Raw genomic sequence first — 17038 nt, forward strand, 5'->3', positions numbered from 1 at the left:
GTTATGAGACCAAAATGGTAGCTCTCAGCCCCTCATTTGGGAATTTTATCTTTTCCATCAAGTCTTAAAGTTAAAATATTATAAAAGCATTACCTTATACAATGATGTGCCGTTGACCAGTGTTTGATAGTAACTGTTTTCACAGGTTATCTGCAAAAATTTTTTAACTTCCACAATTTTACTAGTTACTTGTCTTTCAGTGAAACAGCTGTGTTTATTTCTTCTGATGACATTTAATTTCCATTTCTGAGTATAATTTCTATGGAATAAAAGTGTAAAGGTATTTTATAATGCTACAGAAACTTTGCAAATATCACCCATCTTCCCTTTAGTAACCAGTTACAATATTTTTCCTTTATTTTTATTACAGAGATTGATTCATTGATGTGCAAACCCTGCTCTGCCTCCGCTTGATTCAGAGGAGCAAGAACTTTAAAAACTGTCATGGGAGCAGGGGGTAATAAATGGAAACCTGAGCAGTCTACACACAGAGACACACACATGCACACGCACACACGCACATATCCTACTGCAGACAACATATTATGGATGTCAGAAAAGCAAATCTTTACAATGTCAGTGATCTTCACTGATGGATAAGTTCAGAGAGTCTTGGCCCAGGATGGGAGGGTGGCTTTGGTTTCAAAAGGTCTATAAACTCCTGATGTTGTTTTCTAAATATGTGTATATATGCATTAGGTTTTGTTTCTCAAGGCAACTTGTTCCAATCCCCTTCTTTTACTGTTGAATAAACCAAAGTCTGGAGTTGCTGCCCTCAGTGTAATTGAATTAGCTCTTTAAATGCCTGACTGACCAAAAGTAAGTGTGAATAGATTTTATAGTTGATACTCCTGATCAGAAACTAGTGATCAGGACTATCACTAGGCCAGGTGCAGTGGCTCACATCTGTAATCCCAGCACTTTGGGAGGCCAAGGCAGGTGGATCACCTGAGGTCAGGAGTTTGAGACCAGCCTGGTCAATGTGGTGAAACTCCGTCTCTACTAAAACTACAAAAATTAGCTGGGTGCGGTAATTCCAGCTACTCGGGAAGCTGAGGCAGGAGGCGGAGGTTGCAGTGAGTGGAGATCGCGCCATCGCACTCCAGCCTGGGTAACAAGAGCGAAATTCCATCTCAAAAAAAAAAAACAACACCACCAACAAAAAAAGGTGATCTGGAATTGGAAAACAATACAGTATTTTTTAAATGAAGTTTTTAAAGAGAAAATGTTTCAAATTTCATGTTTGCTTCCACTGCACCTGTGATGTATAGATTTATTTGCTAAATACAGCAGACACGTGTTTTTAAGTTATCCTCTATGCCTGACACATTTGTGCCCACCTTAGGCTCTTCCAGTTCCCCTTTAGGTCTACAATAGGATAGAAGGAAGAAAAGACTAACACTTACTGAGTTCCAGGTATTAGACTATGTACATGCAAGGGAGATGACTATTTTCCTTAGGCTCAGATGAGAATGCTAAATCTCAGACAGGTTAAACAACTCACTCAGGCCACACACTTGCTACAAGATGGGGCCAGGGTACAAATGCACATCTATTTGGCCCCAGAGGCCAGAAGTGCTCTGCACAATTCTACACTTTCACAATCCAATGAATCTGGCCCCTTCACCTTGGGCATGAATTTATAAAACATTGGCCATGACTGGAGAATGTGGCAGGCTGTTGTCACAGTTATAGGCAGTGGGTCCATGGCCATGGGACATGATAGAGCTACCTGGCCCTTGAAATGGATTCAGGATCCCATTGGCAGCACCTTCTTCTCAAGTGTGTTTTTGTAATGTCTCCCCAACTTCGACCTCAATGAATTGGAGAGATAGAGATTTCTGGATCTCTATGACTTGTTGCTTAAAAGGAATAGGGTACATGAATATCCCCATTTTTTCAGACTACATTGTTCTCTGCCTCTGTAATCCTCAATTCCTAACACTCAACAAATACTAGAGGACTGATGACACTCCATGTGCAGGACACTGCGCTAGGAACACTGAAACAATCAACAACACACTGCACCTGCCATCCAGGAGCTCCAAGGCTGGGGTTAACACTGAGGCCAACTGACCCAAAGCTGTGACCACACTTTCCTGCTGCAGGCCCAGCCCATCCTGGTTATGAAAACCACTCATTTTTGTCCACACACACCAGGGGATAAACACCAGCCCCCACTTCCGAGGCTGCTCACCAAGCTGAACTTGCTGCCTGTCAGCCTAGGATTGGTTTATTAGATTTCTGTGTGTACATTTCCCTCTACCTTCATTTCTTCATCTCTATCATTGAAAACTACCCCTTTTGTATCCCCTTCCTTCTTAGTTGATTTCGTTCTTAAAATTTGGTGGGATAAAGTGATTTTCACTGCAGGATTAAATTATCAGTCCTCAGTGGCATTTGATTATTAGCAATGTACTCCTAAAAATTAAAGAATTACTGTTCTAATGGGAAATTTTCAGGTGTAAAGTCTGTTCACTGATAGATCCCACATCAAACTACAAAGGGGTACACACCTAAGTTAGAACACATATGTGTATACACACACATCTGCAGTAAATACTGCTTACTAATTATGCTATATTTGAATATGTCTGTATCTTCTATGCTCCTGGGTGTCTAAAACAACCTGCTTCCATGTAGAATCCCATTTATTTTCAAGGCCATTGTCAAAGCTGCTTCTCTCCTCATCACTTTACTCTCATAGTGATCAGTCTCCAATATCCACTCTGGGACACCTCGTTTTTCTTAGCATCTCCTATCTGCTACCCTGTCTCTCCACACCTCTCTCTGACATCCTGCCTCAATCTCTTGCTTCCATTGTTGCTTCCTAAGCCAGGCTGTATTCTCTACTACCCATATCAGAAAGATGGCCAATGCCATTTGCTTCTGTTATCTCCAAGTGATGATGATAGATGCCTGGCTGTTCCTGGCAGTGTTTGTTGTTCTTTTTCCTTTACCCCATTTGTGAGTATTCATTCTTCCTTAGCTTGTTATGAAAAATCCCAGTTGTGACCCATTTCTGTAATTATCACTCTTAAAAGATCATCTAAAAATGTATTGGTTTTTATCAAAAGATTTATTTAATTTTTTTCTGATACCTGGGAGTTCCTATGTATAAAAACTAAAAAAAAAATGACCTGATTTGGTGCAAAACCACAGAAGTGCTACCAAGGTTTCACAGTGGTAGCTCACTCTGCTCTCAACAGCATGGTTGATAATGATCAGGACTCACTCTAGAAGTGCTTCTAAAAGAAATCTGCTACATATGAAATCTACACACCATCACCTTCAGCTGGCCCTGAGCTATTTCTTACAGGTCAGTCTCAAGTCTCTATAAAACTACCTACGTATGTAGGTAGGTACATCTAAAAAGAAACATGTTCGGTAAGTGTGGGTGATGCTTTCAGTTGGCTGTGCTCATTTCATGGAAGTTATGCAACCCAATTTCGAGTATCCTGGCACAATCTAGGGCCACCTCATGAGTAAAATGCAAAGCCCTTCCGTGTTGCCCTCTCTCACTGCTGCCAGCTGTGGGTTGTGATTGGCTGCCAGACACACACTTCCTCCACTAGCACTGCCACCTGGCTCCCAGTGAGCCCCTGCAGACTGGACTAGTGTGTGTCTGCATCAGCCCCATCCCTGCTCCCCACCAAGGATGCCACCCAGGAAGCTGACACTGCCCCATTCACAACACATTAATATTATCGTGAAGTCCGAGCTGCTGATTTCATCTGACTGGGGGCATGTAGACAACAGGAGCAGCTGAATTTTAAAACTGACTTTCATGCAATCGTCACTTGTCATTGGTAAGGATCCCCTAAAAGGAAATCCTATCAAAGTAATCTCCTTTCATTAAGATCACTAAGAAAATAAGCAGAGAGAGATAAACTTATTTTGTTCCATAACAAAGAATGTATTTCATGTCATAGGAAGAGTAGGAAAGAAAAAGATGTGCTGATTATCTGACCTTTCAGATTACTGCATATTTGAGTTGCTGAACAAAGGACAAGAGGGCTGTGAAATACATTTTGAAAAGAAAGGGTTACTCACTCCATTTGGAAAAAGTAAGATCCTGTGTCATTCAACTCAACTGGCCAAAACTCCAAAACACAGTCATGCAAAGCAATTCTCGAGGAACTCCTTGGGTTCAGCTCCACATGTTCCTGTGATCCACTGCTTTTGTACCAGCTTTTGGTGGTTGTTTCAATCTCATGTGCAAGTGAACACGAGCAATGTTTCAGATAGAAAGGTTCCCCTTCAACCACAGTAATGTGGGGACGTGAAGTACAAGATTCTTCAAAAGATTAGTAAAGTAAAATAAATAAAAACAAAAACCAAAATGACAAAGGTAACTTTTTTTGGTCTCCTACTGCATTAGGTGAAGAAGCAAGGTTAGCAAGAAAGTCCTGAGAAATCTCGGTGTCAATTTCCTGTGGGTTCTTTATTTTTGCATCAATCTTTCCAACACTAGAAAGGATAAGGCACTTTCAGAACATAGATGAAAACACAACTTGTGACAGTTTCTCCCCAACAGGAAGGTATCAAAACTTAACCAACCGTAGCTAGAAGACTGATAATTGTGTCACCTCTTAGAAGAAAATATTACACATTACAACTTCTTCACAGGGAAAGCCACAGAAGTCACAGTGCTGCCATACCTACCTCAAAATATACCCTGCTGAGGAGTCTCAGTAGAAAAGAAAACAAGAAACCTAGCAACCTTGGCGTTCTTCCTCTGCACCATCAGAAATCTCACTTACCTTGCATTCACCCTGCCTATCTAACATTCCCTGGCAAGTGTGGGGATGGTTAAAGGTGTGCCTATGTAACTTACAGTGTGTGTACATTTATTATTACTGTAGGTCACCATGTGGATATTCAAGAATTCATTAATATAATATCAATCCAAATTTGCATATCTGTCACTTTCCCTCTTTCTCAATTGACCCAGATTCTCTGGCTTTGGAAATATATCTGAACCATCGTCTACACAGGATAGGTGCTCCTTCCCCTCTTTCTGCACTTGTGGTACTTCAAGTTCAGCATTAATGGGTCTTTCTCATAATCTACCCTCCAGTGACTCTCGGGTGCACTTTTACCGCATTTTGAGGATGAGAGTATTTAAATTGAACGAAACATTTCCCTTAGGACATGGACAGAATGCCCTCTCTATAGTCAGGGTTTGTTTCTCAAAGCAGCAGTCTGGTTTTAACTCAAAATTGTTAACCACAACATAAAGAGGAAGTGATGTGATAGAAGTATTCTGATATGGTTTGGCTGTGTCCCCATTCAAACCTCATCTTGAATTTAATCATGGGGGCAGTCCTCATGCTGTTCTCATGATAGTGAGTGAGTTCTCATGAGATCTGATGGTTTTGTAAGGGGCTTTTCCCCCTTTTGTAAGTTTCCTGAGGCCTCCCCAGACCTGCAGAACTGAGTCCATTAAATCTTTCTCCTTTATAAATTACCTGGTCTCAGGTATGCCTTTATTAGCAGTGTAAGAATGGACTAATACAGTAAATTGGTACCAGGAGTGGGGTGCTACTGTAAAGATACACAAAATGTGGAAGTGACTTTGGAACTGCATACAGGCAGAGGTTGGAACAGTTTGGAGGTCAGTTTGGAACAGTTGGAACAGTTTGAAGAAGATAAGAAAATATGGAAAAGTTTGGAACTTCCTAAAGACTTGTTAAATGGCTTTGACCAAAATGCTGATAATGTTATGGACAATAAAGTCCAGGCTGAGGTGGTCTCAGATGGAGATGAGGAACTTTTGGGGAGCTGGAGCAAAAGTGACTCTTGTTATGTTTTAGCAAAGAGATTAGTTGCATTTTGCCCTTGCCCTAGAGATCTATGGAACTTTGAACTTGAGAGATGATTATCTGGAAGAAGAAATTTCTAAAGAGCAAATCCTTCAAGAGGTGACAGAGCATAAGAGTTTGGAAAATTCACAGCTTGAGAATGTGGTAGGAGAGAAAAATCCATGTTCGCTGGAATGGGGGGCATGGAATTAAAGCTGGTTGCAGAAATTTGCATAAGAAATGAGGACCCAAATGTTAATTGCCAAGACAATGGGAAAAATACCTCTAGGGTATGTCAGAGATCTTCATGGCAGACCCTCCCATCACAGGCCCAGAAGCCTAAGAGAAAAAAATGATTTCCTGGGATGGGCCCAGGGTCCCCTTCTGTGTGCAGCCTAGGGACTTGGTGCCCTGCATCCTACCCCTCCAGCCATTGCTAAAACAGGCCAAGATACCAGGTCAGGCTGTGGCTTCAGAGGGTGCAAGCCCCAAACCTTGGCAGCTTCCACATGGTGTTGAGGCTGCAGGTGCACAAAAGTCAAGAATTGAGGTTTGGGAACCTACGCCTAGGTTTCAGAGGATGTATGGAAACGCTGGATGTCCAGGCAAAAGTTTGCTGCAGGGGTGGAACCCTCATGTAGAATCTTTGCTAGGGTAGTGTGGAAAGGAAATGTGGTGTTGGGGCTCCCATACAGAGTCCCCATTGGAGTACAGCTAGTGGAGTTAAGAGAAGACAGCCACCATCCTCCAGGCCCCAGGATGATAGATTCACTGACAGCTTGCACCATGCACTTGAAAAAGCCCAGAAACTCAACACCAGCCCATGAGAGAAACCAGGAAGGAAGATGTACCCTGCAAAGCCACAGGAGCATAGCTGCCCAAGGCCATGGGATCCTACCTCTTGCAGCAGCGTGACCTGGATATGAGACATGGAGTTGAAGGAGACTATTTTGGAACTTTAAGGTTTAATGACTGCCCTATTAAATTTAGAACTTGCATGGGGCCAGTAGCCCCTTTGTTTTAGTCAATTTCTCCCATTTGGAAGGGGTGTATTTACTCAATGCCTGTACTCCCATTGTATCTAGGAAGTAACTAAATTGCTCTTGAATTTACTGACTCATAGGAAGGGACCTGCCTTGTCTCAGATGAGACTTTGGACTTGGATTTTAGAGTTAATGCTAGAATGAGTGAAGACTTTGGGGGACTGTTAGAAGGGCATGATTGTGTTTTGAAATGTGAGAGCATGAGATTTGGGAGAGGCCAGGGGTGAAATGATATGATTTGGCTCTACCCCAACCCAAATCATCTTGAATTGTAGTTCCCATAAGCCCCATGTGTCATAGGAGGGACCTGGTGGAAGGTAATTTAATCATGGGGGTGATTACCCTCATGCTGTGCTCCTGATAGTGAGTGAGTTCTCATAAGATCTGATGTTTTTATAAGGGGCTTTTCCCCTTTTTGCTCAGCCTTCTCCTTGATGCCACCATGTGAAGAAGGATATGTTTTCTTCCCCTTCCACTATGATTGTAAGTTTCCTGAGGCCTCCCCAGCCATACAGAACTGTGAATCAATAAAGTCTCTTTCCTTTATAAATTACCCGGTCTCAAGTATGCCTTTATTAGCAGCATGAGAGTGGACTAATACACATTCTTTGAAAACATGGATGTCGAATCTACCACAAAACACAAGAGTTAAGGAGCACCAACTTCATGTTTTCTGGTTGCAATACAATCTCTATTTTATACTAATACTTCAACATAGAAGGTGTGATACATGTGTATATGTGGATGTCAGCTTCAATTGACATGCAAAACCCTGGTGAGTCATTAACAGTTCATTTATTTTCCTGTTTTAGAGTTAATATAATAAAGTGCATAGGCCATACAATATGTGCTCCTTTATGTCTGGGTTATTTCGACATGATTGTTATAAATGCATTCATGCTGTAGCAGTGATGTGTTCTTTTCTCATTGTAATGTAGTATCTAATCGTGTTACCATTTCACAATTTATCCATTTTATAAAAGGATGCATGTTGGGGATTTGGTTTATTAAACAAATGTCTATTGGATATTGGCTTATTTCTAGGTTTTCAGGTTTTCGCTTGTCTTAAAAAGCTTCTATAAACACATATGACTGTGTTTGGATGGACATGTGCTCTCTGGAAGTATTATCATTTGAAGAAACTTAATGTGAATTACACACTCTCCAGAGGTGGGAGGTTGATAATTGAAAGTCCACACCACCCCCCTCCTCAGGCAGCTAGAAGCTTTGGATATCTAATCATGGTTTACCATTAGAGGCTTTGTTGATTACCATAATGCTTGTTGGAAATGGTTCTTGATGGGATAAATAAGTGGAATTCAAGGTTTGTGGAGTTCCAAGTGCCAAAATAGGCACTCCTATTGTTCCATAAACACAGTATAAGAACCCAGCAGTGCCAACAACCAATGCCCTTTGGAATAAAGTCTGTGTTTGAAACTGTCTTGAGTTTGGACAATCATAGCATTTTGTCACTTAAACTCAACTAGGTTCAGTGAATCCTACATGTAGAACATTGTCATGTCTCCCTAGAGTGAAACATTCATGAAAAGTGCTCTCCAGGGCAGGCAGCTGGGAGCTTGGCAACTTTGCACAACTGGCTGCATGGCTGTTTCTGTGCCTGAAACATGCTCTCATTATAATGAGGAGTAAGGCTATTAGTGTATGTCCACAGGACATGGAACTCATGACACATTTTCCTGTACCTTGCTTTTCCACTCACTTGTTTCTGACAGATCATTACATATAAAAAAATGAAGATCTACCTCATTCTTTTATCATCTGGGTAGGGTTCTATTGCAGGGATCTCAATAATAAATGGATTCACGTAAGTAAATATACCCTGAGATTGGACCTGTGTTATTTGAAAGTACCAAAAGCTTAATTCAGCTATCTCTTCAGCAGTAATTATCAAAGTAGGGAAATGAGCCCATGTGTTTCCCTCTCCTAGATAATAGATCAAGGCAAATTAATATTTGTGCTCCCACTTTCTCCCCCAAAGCCTAAGGAATGCCTTGCTGTTCAATCATGGAATGCTAAAGAATGAAGTCTCAGAATCCTTCTCAATTAAAAAAAAAAAACAACTCTAGGCAATCACTGCTAATAAGTTAAAATTGGTATTTGACATCTACTATGAAGCCTACTTGAGCTCCTTGGTCTAGCCAGTCTCTTTTTTGTATATTCCGTCTCACTCTAATTTTTTTAAGCTGTCTAATATATTTGTCATTTACTTTTCTCATTATTACCTAAATAATGAGATGAATCTTTGCCTCCCTCTCAGGAAGGAGAAAGTGTGTTTCAAACTTCCTAAAACCCAATAATAAAGATGGCTGCCACCTCCTCAGTTTCAAATAACATGAAATAAATTTTCACCTCAGACAAATGTAATTTATTTCAAGATGCAAGTTTTTCACTCTGCTCTCACTACATGAACTCAGACTGCAGAATCTTTTCTTTTCTGAATAAATTCAGCATCTTCAGTAGCCACCACATAAAAAAAAAAAAACTTTGACATTCTTCCTCAATTACACATGAAATATGTTTGAGAATATGTATAAGGTCACTTACCTGCAGTGCTTACAGATATAAGCACCCAAAGGGTCAAGAGTAATTCTCTACAATTCATGATTTGGATTCTGCTTCAAATGCCTTCTCTGGAAAACAGAATAAAACAGATTCAGCCAAAGCTTTCAAACAAAAGCGTGCCTATCTTATGAAGGTTTAAAAATCTTCTGGCACACAGATTTTTAAAAAAACAACCTAGAAGATTTTTATAATCCTTAATATAGTAACCAATTCTCAGAACTTTCAGCCACATAAAATTAATAAAATTTCAAGGCAATGAAGTTTTTCTTCTGGAAGAAATCCCTAATAATTTATTTCTCTGATACAACAGAGTCTGAAGAATTTCAGGCCTGGTCTACTAAATCCTGCTTCCAAGGCCAAAGTTCAGAACAATAGTACTGCTACAAATATTACCATTCTATGAATAAACAATCTGTGACATGCTGAGCTATGTATGGCAGTTCTGCCCATGTAACAGAGTGTGTGTGTGTTTTCACATCAAAACGTTCCTGAATTGTAATGAGATCTTCATTTAGGGTTGAATTTTTAAAAATCCATCTTCCTCCTTCAGAATGTAGGTTTCATAATTCTAGGCACTAAGTCTATTTTGCTCTTCACTGTATCACTAAAATCCAGCACGATGCCTAGCACATGGCCAGCACTCACTAACATGTGTCACTGAGGCATAGGTGTGTATGCATGTGTTTGCGTGTGTCTGTGGCTGCCCATATGAGTTTACTTTGGGGAAATGGAGAGATGAAGTGACAGTCTCCTACAGTCCAGATCCCTCCTTTACATTGACTGTGACCCAGTGGAACTAAGATCTGCATTGAACTTTGATCCTACTACAACCTAGCATTCGGACTTCTGATTACAACTTTAAGAGCCCAGTGGAGGAAGGATCCCCCACAGTGGAGACCATTCAGAGTCTAAATACTGCATAAACAACACCATATCCCTTGTTTACCATCCTGAGTGCAGGGAGCACAGCCTGATGGCAGAGTCTGGTTTCGGAAACACACAAACCTGGGCTGCCACTCCAGTTTGAGTCCTGACAAGCTGTGCAAAACTTGAGCAAGTCTTAGAGCCTGTTTGGTCATTACCAAAATGGAGATGATAAGAAGGCCTGCTTCTGGAATTATTGAGTGATTAAACCATCTAAGGCTTATGGAGACTTCCTGAGTGCATGGCAGCTTCTCAGCTCAGAATAATGCCCCTCTCACCAACAACTACTCATCTTCCATCCTAAAAACAGGGTTGTCAATGCCTGAATCCAGGATAAAGCTTAATGGCTAAGCTGCCAAACCATTCACATACATCCTTATGGAAAAATCACCAAATATTTGGTGAAATTTCCAAGAGATAATAATCAATAAAGTAAAGGCCAAAGAAACAAGTATGAATGGAAAGTACCAACTGTGCATAATCAAATTAGACCGGTTCTATGGTTTGAAACCTCCCCCGCTACCTCCACACACATTTTATTATTAACTCTGCCTATTCTTTTATCTTGGATAGAATAAAAAATGTTATTTCCTTTATGTCACTCTGATTAAGACTGATGTAACCTTATAAAAAGCACCACTTTTAAAAAAAATTCAATATCTACCAACAGACAAAGTTATCAGGAGATGGTTCAGCAAACTGACAAGTTAACTCTGAGTCTCAATATGAAACATATTAAGATCTCAGTACACAAAAATTAGCTGGTATTTGCACACCATTCTGCAAATGTGGATGTGTGTATGTAAAATTTTTAATGTACTTAAGTTTTATGTGTGAATTTAAGAGATTAAGGTTATATTAAATAATGAATTCGTTTCCAGAAAAAGAGCTATTCTGATAAATGTAACAGATACTCTAGCAAGTATTAATAAAATAGGCATAGAAGAATATAAATATTAAATGTCTCACATGTAAGAATTTTAAGGGTTTTTAATTGTTATGTTTAACATCAATATTTTTGCTTTTCTATAACTCTTAAGTTTCTTTCTTTTTAAAGTTTTTCTGATTTCTAAAGCAATTTACACTCAATGTAGGAGATTTACAAAACAAAAACTGAACGAAGAAAATAATCTCAACATGTATAATATTTTAGCATGTTTTCTTGTACTTTTTATAAATGTTGTCACATAATTAAGATGTTTGGCCGGGCGCAGTGGCTCATGCCTGTAATCCCAGCACTTTGGGAGGCTGAGATGGGCGGATCATGAGGTCAGGAGACTGAGACCATCCTGACTAACACGGTGAAACCCCGTCTCTACTAAAAATACAAAAAATTAGCCAGGCATGTTGGCAGGCACCTGTAGTCCCAGCTACTAGGGAGGATGAGGCAGGAGAGTGGTGTGAATCCGGGAGGCGGAGCTTGCAGTGAGCCGAGATCTCATCACTGCACTCCAGCCTGGGCAACAGAGCAAGACTCCTTCTCAAAAAAAAAAAAAAGATGTTTAAATGATTGCATATCCTGCATTTCCACCTAATATTACATAATGAGCATTTTTCCTGTGTCACAAAACTCTTTGTTAAAACCATTCTAATTGCCACCTAATATTACTTCATGTGGATATATTATCATTTACCAGATGTATGATGAGATAATCACATGACCGTCTTCACAGGTAAGGCAGAATGGCTCAGCTTTTTTGCAGCATGGGCTCAGGTGGCAGCCTGGGTGGATTTGAATCTCCATTCTACCCTCTACCAGCTAACCGACTGTGGGCAACTGACTTGCCTGTTCTGTGCCTCAATTTTCTTATCTATAGAAGGGGATAATAATAATACCATCTCCTGGAGCTGATGTGAAAGTTAAATGAGTTACTATTCCAAGTGTCTGGTGAATGGTAATACCACTTAAATGTTAGCTATTATTATTTGTCTACATTTCTTATTATTTCCTGGATGTTACTCGATGGCAGTACAGTGATTGAGTTGAAGACTACATTGAAACCTGACAGATGCATGCTGACAAACTGCATTCCAGAAATGTTGCAATATTCATATTCTCTCACTCAATAGCACAAGACAGCATCTATCGACCACACCCAGAAGCACACTGAGCAGCTTTACTTTTAAAATGTAATTAGACAGCCAAAATGGAAAAATGGTATCTCATTGTTTTCTGAATTTGCATTTCTTTGGGTATAAATGAGGCAAATATTAATCACTTATTATCAGCCATTTTATTTTCATGTTTATGAACCATCTCTTTATGTCTTTTGTCCAGTTCTCAGATGTTTGTCTAACTTGTTTACTTTCTCTCTTTTGTTATGCTAATATATGACAAATTTTATATGGATATAGTCAAACCGATCATTCTTTTGCTTTGAGATATTTTCATTGCTTTTAAGTGTAGAATATACTTTCCTGTTGGTGGTCAAATAGATGCTTACGTAGTTTCTTCATTTTTATGGCTCAGTATTGTTTTGTTTTGTTTTTATATTTCACTTTTTTCATCCACCAACAATTAATTTTCTTGACTGACATGAAGACAGGGAGTAACTAAACTTACTTTCCTCAAATACCTACTAATTACTTCTCTATTGTTAATTAAATAATCCTGTATTTCCCCTACGGTTTGCTGACACTAGCTTATAATGTACAGGTCCTCCCTGAGCACTCTACTGCAAGTCTAGCACAGCATGCTTTTACAAATGCAAACACGCACATGCACACACACACACACACATGCTCACACACACCAATGTTCCTCTACCCTCCCGTGTTTAGTTTTTCTATTCATAGCACTTATCACTGTCATATTTTCACTTTAGGTCTGCTTGTTTCTTTGTTATTTGCTGAATTATTGAATGAATTACATCCATAAAATATACATAATTTTGAATCCAGGTGATCATCTGATCCATTGGCACATCTGCATAATCTACTTTTGAAATGCTTTTTAAAGCATGATATCTTGGAAAGTATGTTTTAGCAACTAATGTGAAGTCTAGGCCACCAGCTCTCACCCAAGTTTGGAAAAAAATAATGATGCCCGGGCTCCACCCAGTGGTCTGGAGGACAGACTGGGCATCTTGAGTCCTCAGAACTCCGCAGGTTACTCTAACGTACAGTCAGGTAGGGAGCCGCCGACGTAGGGCACTTATTTGTATTCTTAGGAAAGTACATTTAATACATCTTAAATGCATATATTTCATGTGTCTAAGACATATTAAATATTTGTGCATGTACATATGTACGTACGTGTGTGTACACACACATAACGAATAGTCACAAACTTACCTAATCACCCAAAGGCATGAAGTTTTCTCTAAATGAAAAAAAAAAGTTTCCTTCAAAAATTGGGTGACCTAGGCTTAAGGTCAGTTCCAAGCTGACCACTCTGTCTCCCAAGGCAGCACAGTAAAAAGCCCTTCCAGAGGGTCCAAACAGTCACCTGAACCCCTGGCTCTGCCCAGTTGCCCTTGTTTATGGGTCCCACCCTGAGAAACTGACCTTTCTCTAAAAGTAATTCACAGAAACACATAATGTACAGGGAAAGAGCCATTTCAAAGCTCTTTCTAATGAGGAACCTGAGATTTGAGGAAGTGAAATGGCCAGCCTCAGATTACAGCTATTCACAAGGACACACATGAATCAATGTAGATGCCTCAATATAAATCACTCATTAGTAACACATACAATCGAGCAACTCCTGAGACAAAATGCCTGGATGAAAATCATAACACCAGTTTTTTTTTAATATAATTTTTCTTCTACAGTGTTCCATGCATAGTCGTTTTACTCAGCCTGTGAGATGATAAAACAACCAAATGCAAAGAGGAGAAAATGATCTTGGGGCATAACATACACACACGCTTAAACTCTAACAAACAAAATAATTTGTGTGGAATCTGGCTTCTCATCTGTAAGGCCAAGAAAATCAATGCCACCTCATAGTCCTTGTCACACAAGTGTCTGTTGTTAGCCTTATGCTTCCCCCCAAATCTGCCTATGCCTGTGCTACCTGGGCCACCCTCCCCACTTCTCCCAGATGCCAGGTCCCTAGAGTCCTTTCAACTTGGCTCAGTATTTGCCTTCTCAAGGAAGCTCTCCAACTGCAACAGCCCCAAATGGCACATGCCTATGTCCAAGCCCGTCTCCATCACTCTGCAGGTGTTTCCATCACTCCTGGACTAGCTGCCACTCTCTGGTGAGGTCCCTGAAGGCAGGGACCCTGCCTTTTCTTTTTTTTCTTTTTTCTTTTTCTTTTTTTTTTTTTTTTTTTTTTTGAGATAGAGTCTCGCTCTGTCGCCCAGGCTGGAGTGCAGTGGCACAATCTCCGCTCACTGCAACCTCTGCCTCCCAGGTTCAAGGGATTCTCCTGCCTCAGCCTCCTGAGTAGCTGGGATTACAGATGCATGCCACCATGCCTGGCTAATTTTCTGTATTTTTAGTAGAGACGGGGTTTCACCATGTTAGCCAGGATGGTCTCGATCTCCTGACCTCATGATCCGCCCACCTCAGCCTCCCAAGTGCTGGGATTTAGACCCTGCCTTTTCAATCCGCATTCCTAGGCCTTAGCCTTAGTTCTCAGCCTTTGGATGTATATTTGTGCAGGGAGAGGGAAAACACCGTCCCCAGAACCTGCACAAACCCAATTCCCCAAATTTACCCCTCCTAGCCCATCCAAGGCCCTGAGGTTGAGAGGTGTGCTCCCAATAGCAGCACTGTGTATGACACAAAATCAGTATTTGCAAAGGGTCCTGAGAATGAAGCAAGGGCAATCAGTGAAATGAATACAATAATCTTGGATCTCTGTATCTGGCTGCAATTGACACCTCATTAATTTGTCTGATAACTGCGATGCAACGTGCTGGGCATTTTAACTTCCCAAGGCTGGGCAGAAAAAAGATAAAGGCTCTGGAATCAGAAAAACTGTAGGTGTGGGTCTGGGATCTACTACTTAGTAGCTGGACACTCTTGGGTAAATGACGGAATTCCTCCTCCCTTTTATTAAAGCATAATAATAGTTCCTACTTCATGTGGCCCTTAGGAGGATTAAGTGAAAATAAGATATCTAAAAATTTTCTACAGTGTCAGGCACACAGTAAGCACTTAAAAAATGACAACTATTGTTATTATTTATTTCAGTCGTTCTCACCTCTCCAGAAAATAATTGGGGATGTCTTAATTTCTAAAACTATACTTTCAGAGAAAGACAGGATGCTGTCTCATCAATTATTCACACGTATTCACACACACACTCTCTCTCTCTCTCTCTCTTAATTGATCTTGATTTGAGAATCCCTCCCCGGATGGTGGTCTTCCCTTCCTCTGGGGGGTGGGGAGGGGATGCGGGTGGCAGCGGAGCCCACCCTTACCTTCAGAGAGGCGTCCCCGAGGCTGGGGCGGGGGCGGCAGCTCCTCCTTCACGCCAGGTCGCGACTGCGGAGGCCAAGTTCAGAAAGTAGGTGAGAAGCAGCGATCTCCGCCTCCTGACTACCGTGGAAAGTGAAAGAGAGGTGTGATTAAAGAGATAAGGCACCCAGAGAGGGCTACAAAAAAAAAGAAAAAAGAAAAAAAGAAGAAGAAGGAAAAAAAGTAGGAACAGAAAGAAGAATGTCAGGCGTCTGGCAGCTCCTGGCTGCTAACCCCGGCCAGTGGAGGCTGCAGGTGGGCACTGCCCGCGGTCGGGCAAAGCTCCGGGTCCGGGAGTGTAGCGGTCTGGGGCGCTCTCAGTCTGGGGCGCTCCCTGGCGTAGAATCCTCCCTGACTCGGGGGTCCCGGTCTGGGGACCCTCCGGTCCGGGTGCTCCTCGCAGCCGTGCTCTAGGACCGGCTCCTCCACCCAGACGCCCCGCGTGGAGTTACCGGAGCTACTGGATCGCGGGGTCCAAAGGTTGCTGCTGGAAAACCCAGCGCCTTGCCCTTTTCCCGCGGACGGCGTGGGCCCCAGGCGTCTGGTGCTTCCTCCCCAGCCGCGCGGCGCGGGTCCCGGGAAAACCCGGGCCGTAGCCGGGTGACCTGCGGGGCCGGAAGGGGGCGCGCCCGGGCCGCTCGCAAGCACCCTGCAGGCCGCGGTTCACAGCAGAGGATGCCAGGAGGGAGGACCGCTGGCCGCAGTGGCCGCCCGGCTCTTCAGAGGAAGAGGAGGGGAGGGCTGAGGGTGGAAGAGGGGTCCCCGGGGGATGCCGAAGGTGAGAGGGGCTCCATGTCTCAAGTACACAAATGCGCCCCAGGCTTTTTGCTTTCCCAGAAGGATGGGAGCTCACTACAGGGAAGTAATAGAGAGGGGTGCAATTGTTGAAGTTTTAATTTTTTTTAAGGAGGCCAAAGGGGAATGTGTGTTTCTAGATTTTTATTTTGTGGCAGAACTGTTATTTAACAAAAGGAAAAGGGAAACCCATAGCCGACAGGCAAAATGTTTAATGAGACAATGATTTTAATTCTTTTTACCCAATCAAGATAATTCACCACATAATAAATAAAAATATGTAATTATTTCAATAAATGCAAATAAAAGCATCTGACAAAATTCAACACCCTTTCTGAATTAATAACGATCAGAAAACCGAGAATAGAAATGACCTTTCTTAATCTGATAAAGAACATCTATAAGAAACTTACAGGTGACCTCATAATAGTGAAACATTTTACTTTTTCCTAAGATTAGTAATGAGATAAGGATTTT

The 17038-nt window shown here is 41.4% G+C and overlaps 1 protein-coding gene across 16 annotated transcripts in view; it reads right to left on the reverse strand.

The window, feature by feature from the left end:
- IL18R1 (interleukin 18 receptor 1) overlaps positions 1-17038 on the reverse strand; it is a 247672-nt gene that overhangs the window by 26652 nt on the left and 203982 nt on the right. For 4 of the 16 annotated variants that reach the window (XM_063788950.1, XM_063788947.1, XM_063788952.1 and 1 more), the window contains 2 exons: positions 4054-4297; positions 94-259 (listed from right to left, as the gene is read on the reverse strand). In XM_063788950.1, coding sequence (XP_063645020.1) covers positions 94-259; positions 4054-4297 — 410 coding nt within the window. Of the gene's footprint in view, positions 1-93; positions 260-4053; positions 4298-9412; positions 9499-15729; positions 16460-17038 lie in introns of those variants that run through there. The other 12 variants (XM_063788957.1, XM_063788954.1, XM_063788956.1 and 9 more) reach the window with 9 other exon arrangements.

The sequence above is a fragment of the Pan troglodytes genome, chromosome 12 (genome assembly GCF_028858775.2).
Source record: "Pan troglodytes isolate AG18354 chromosome 12, NHGRI_mPanTro3-v2.0_pri, whole genome shotgun sequence".
Classification (NCBI taxonomy): Eukaryota; Metazoa; Chordata; class Mammalia; order Primates; family Hominidae; genus Pan; species Pan troglodytes.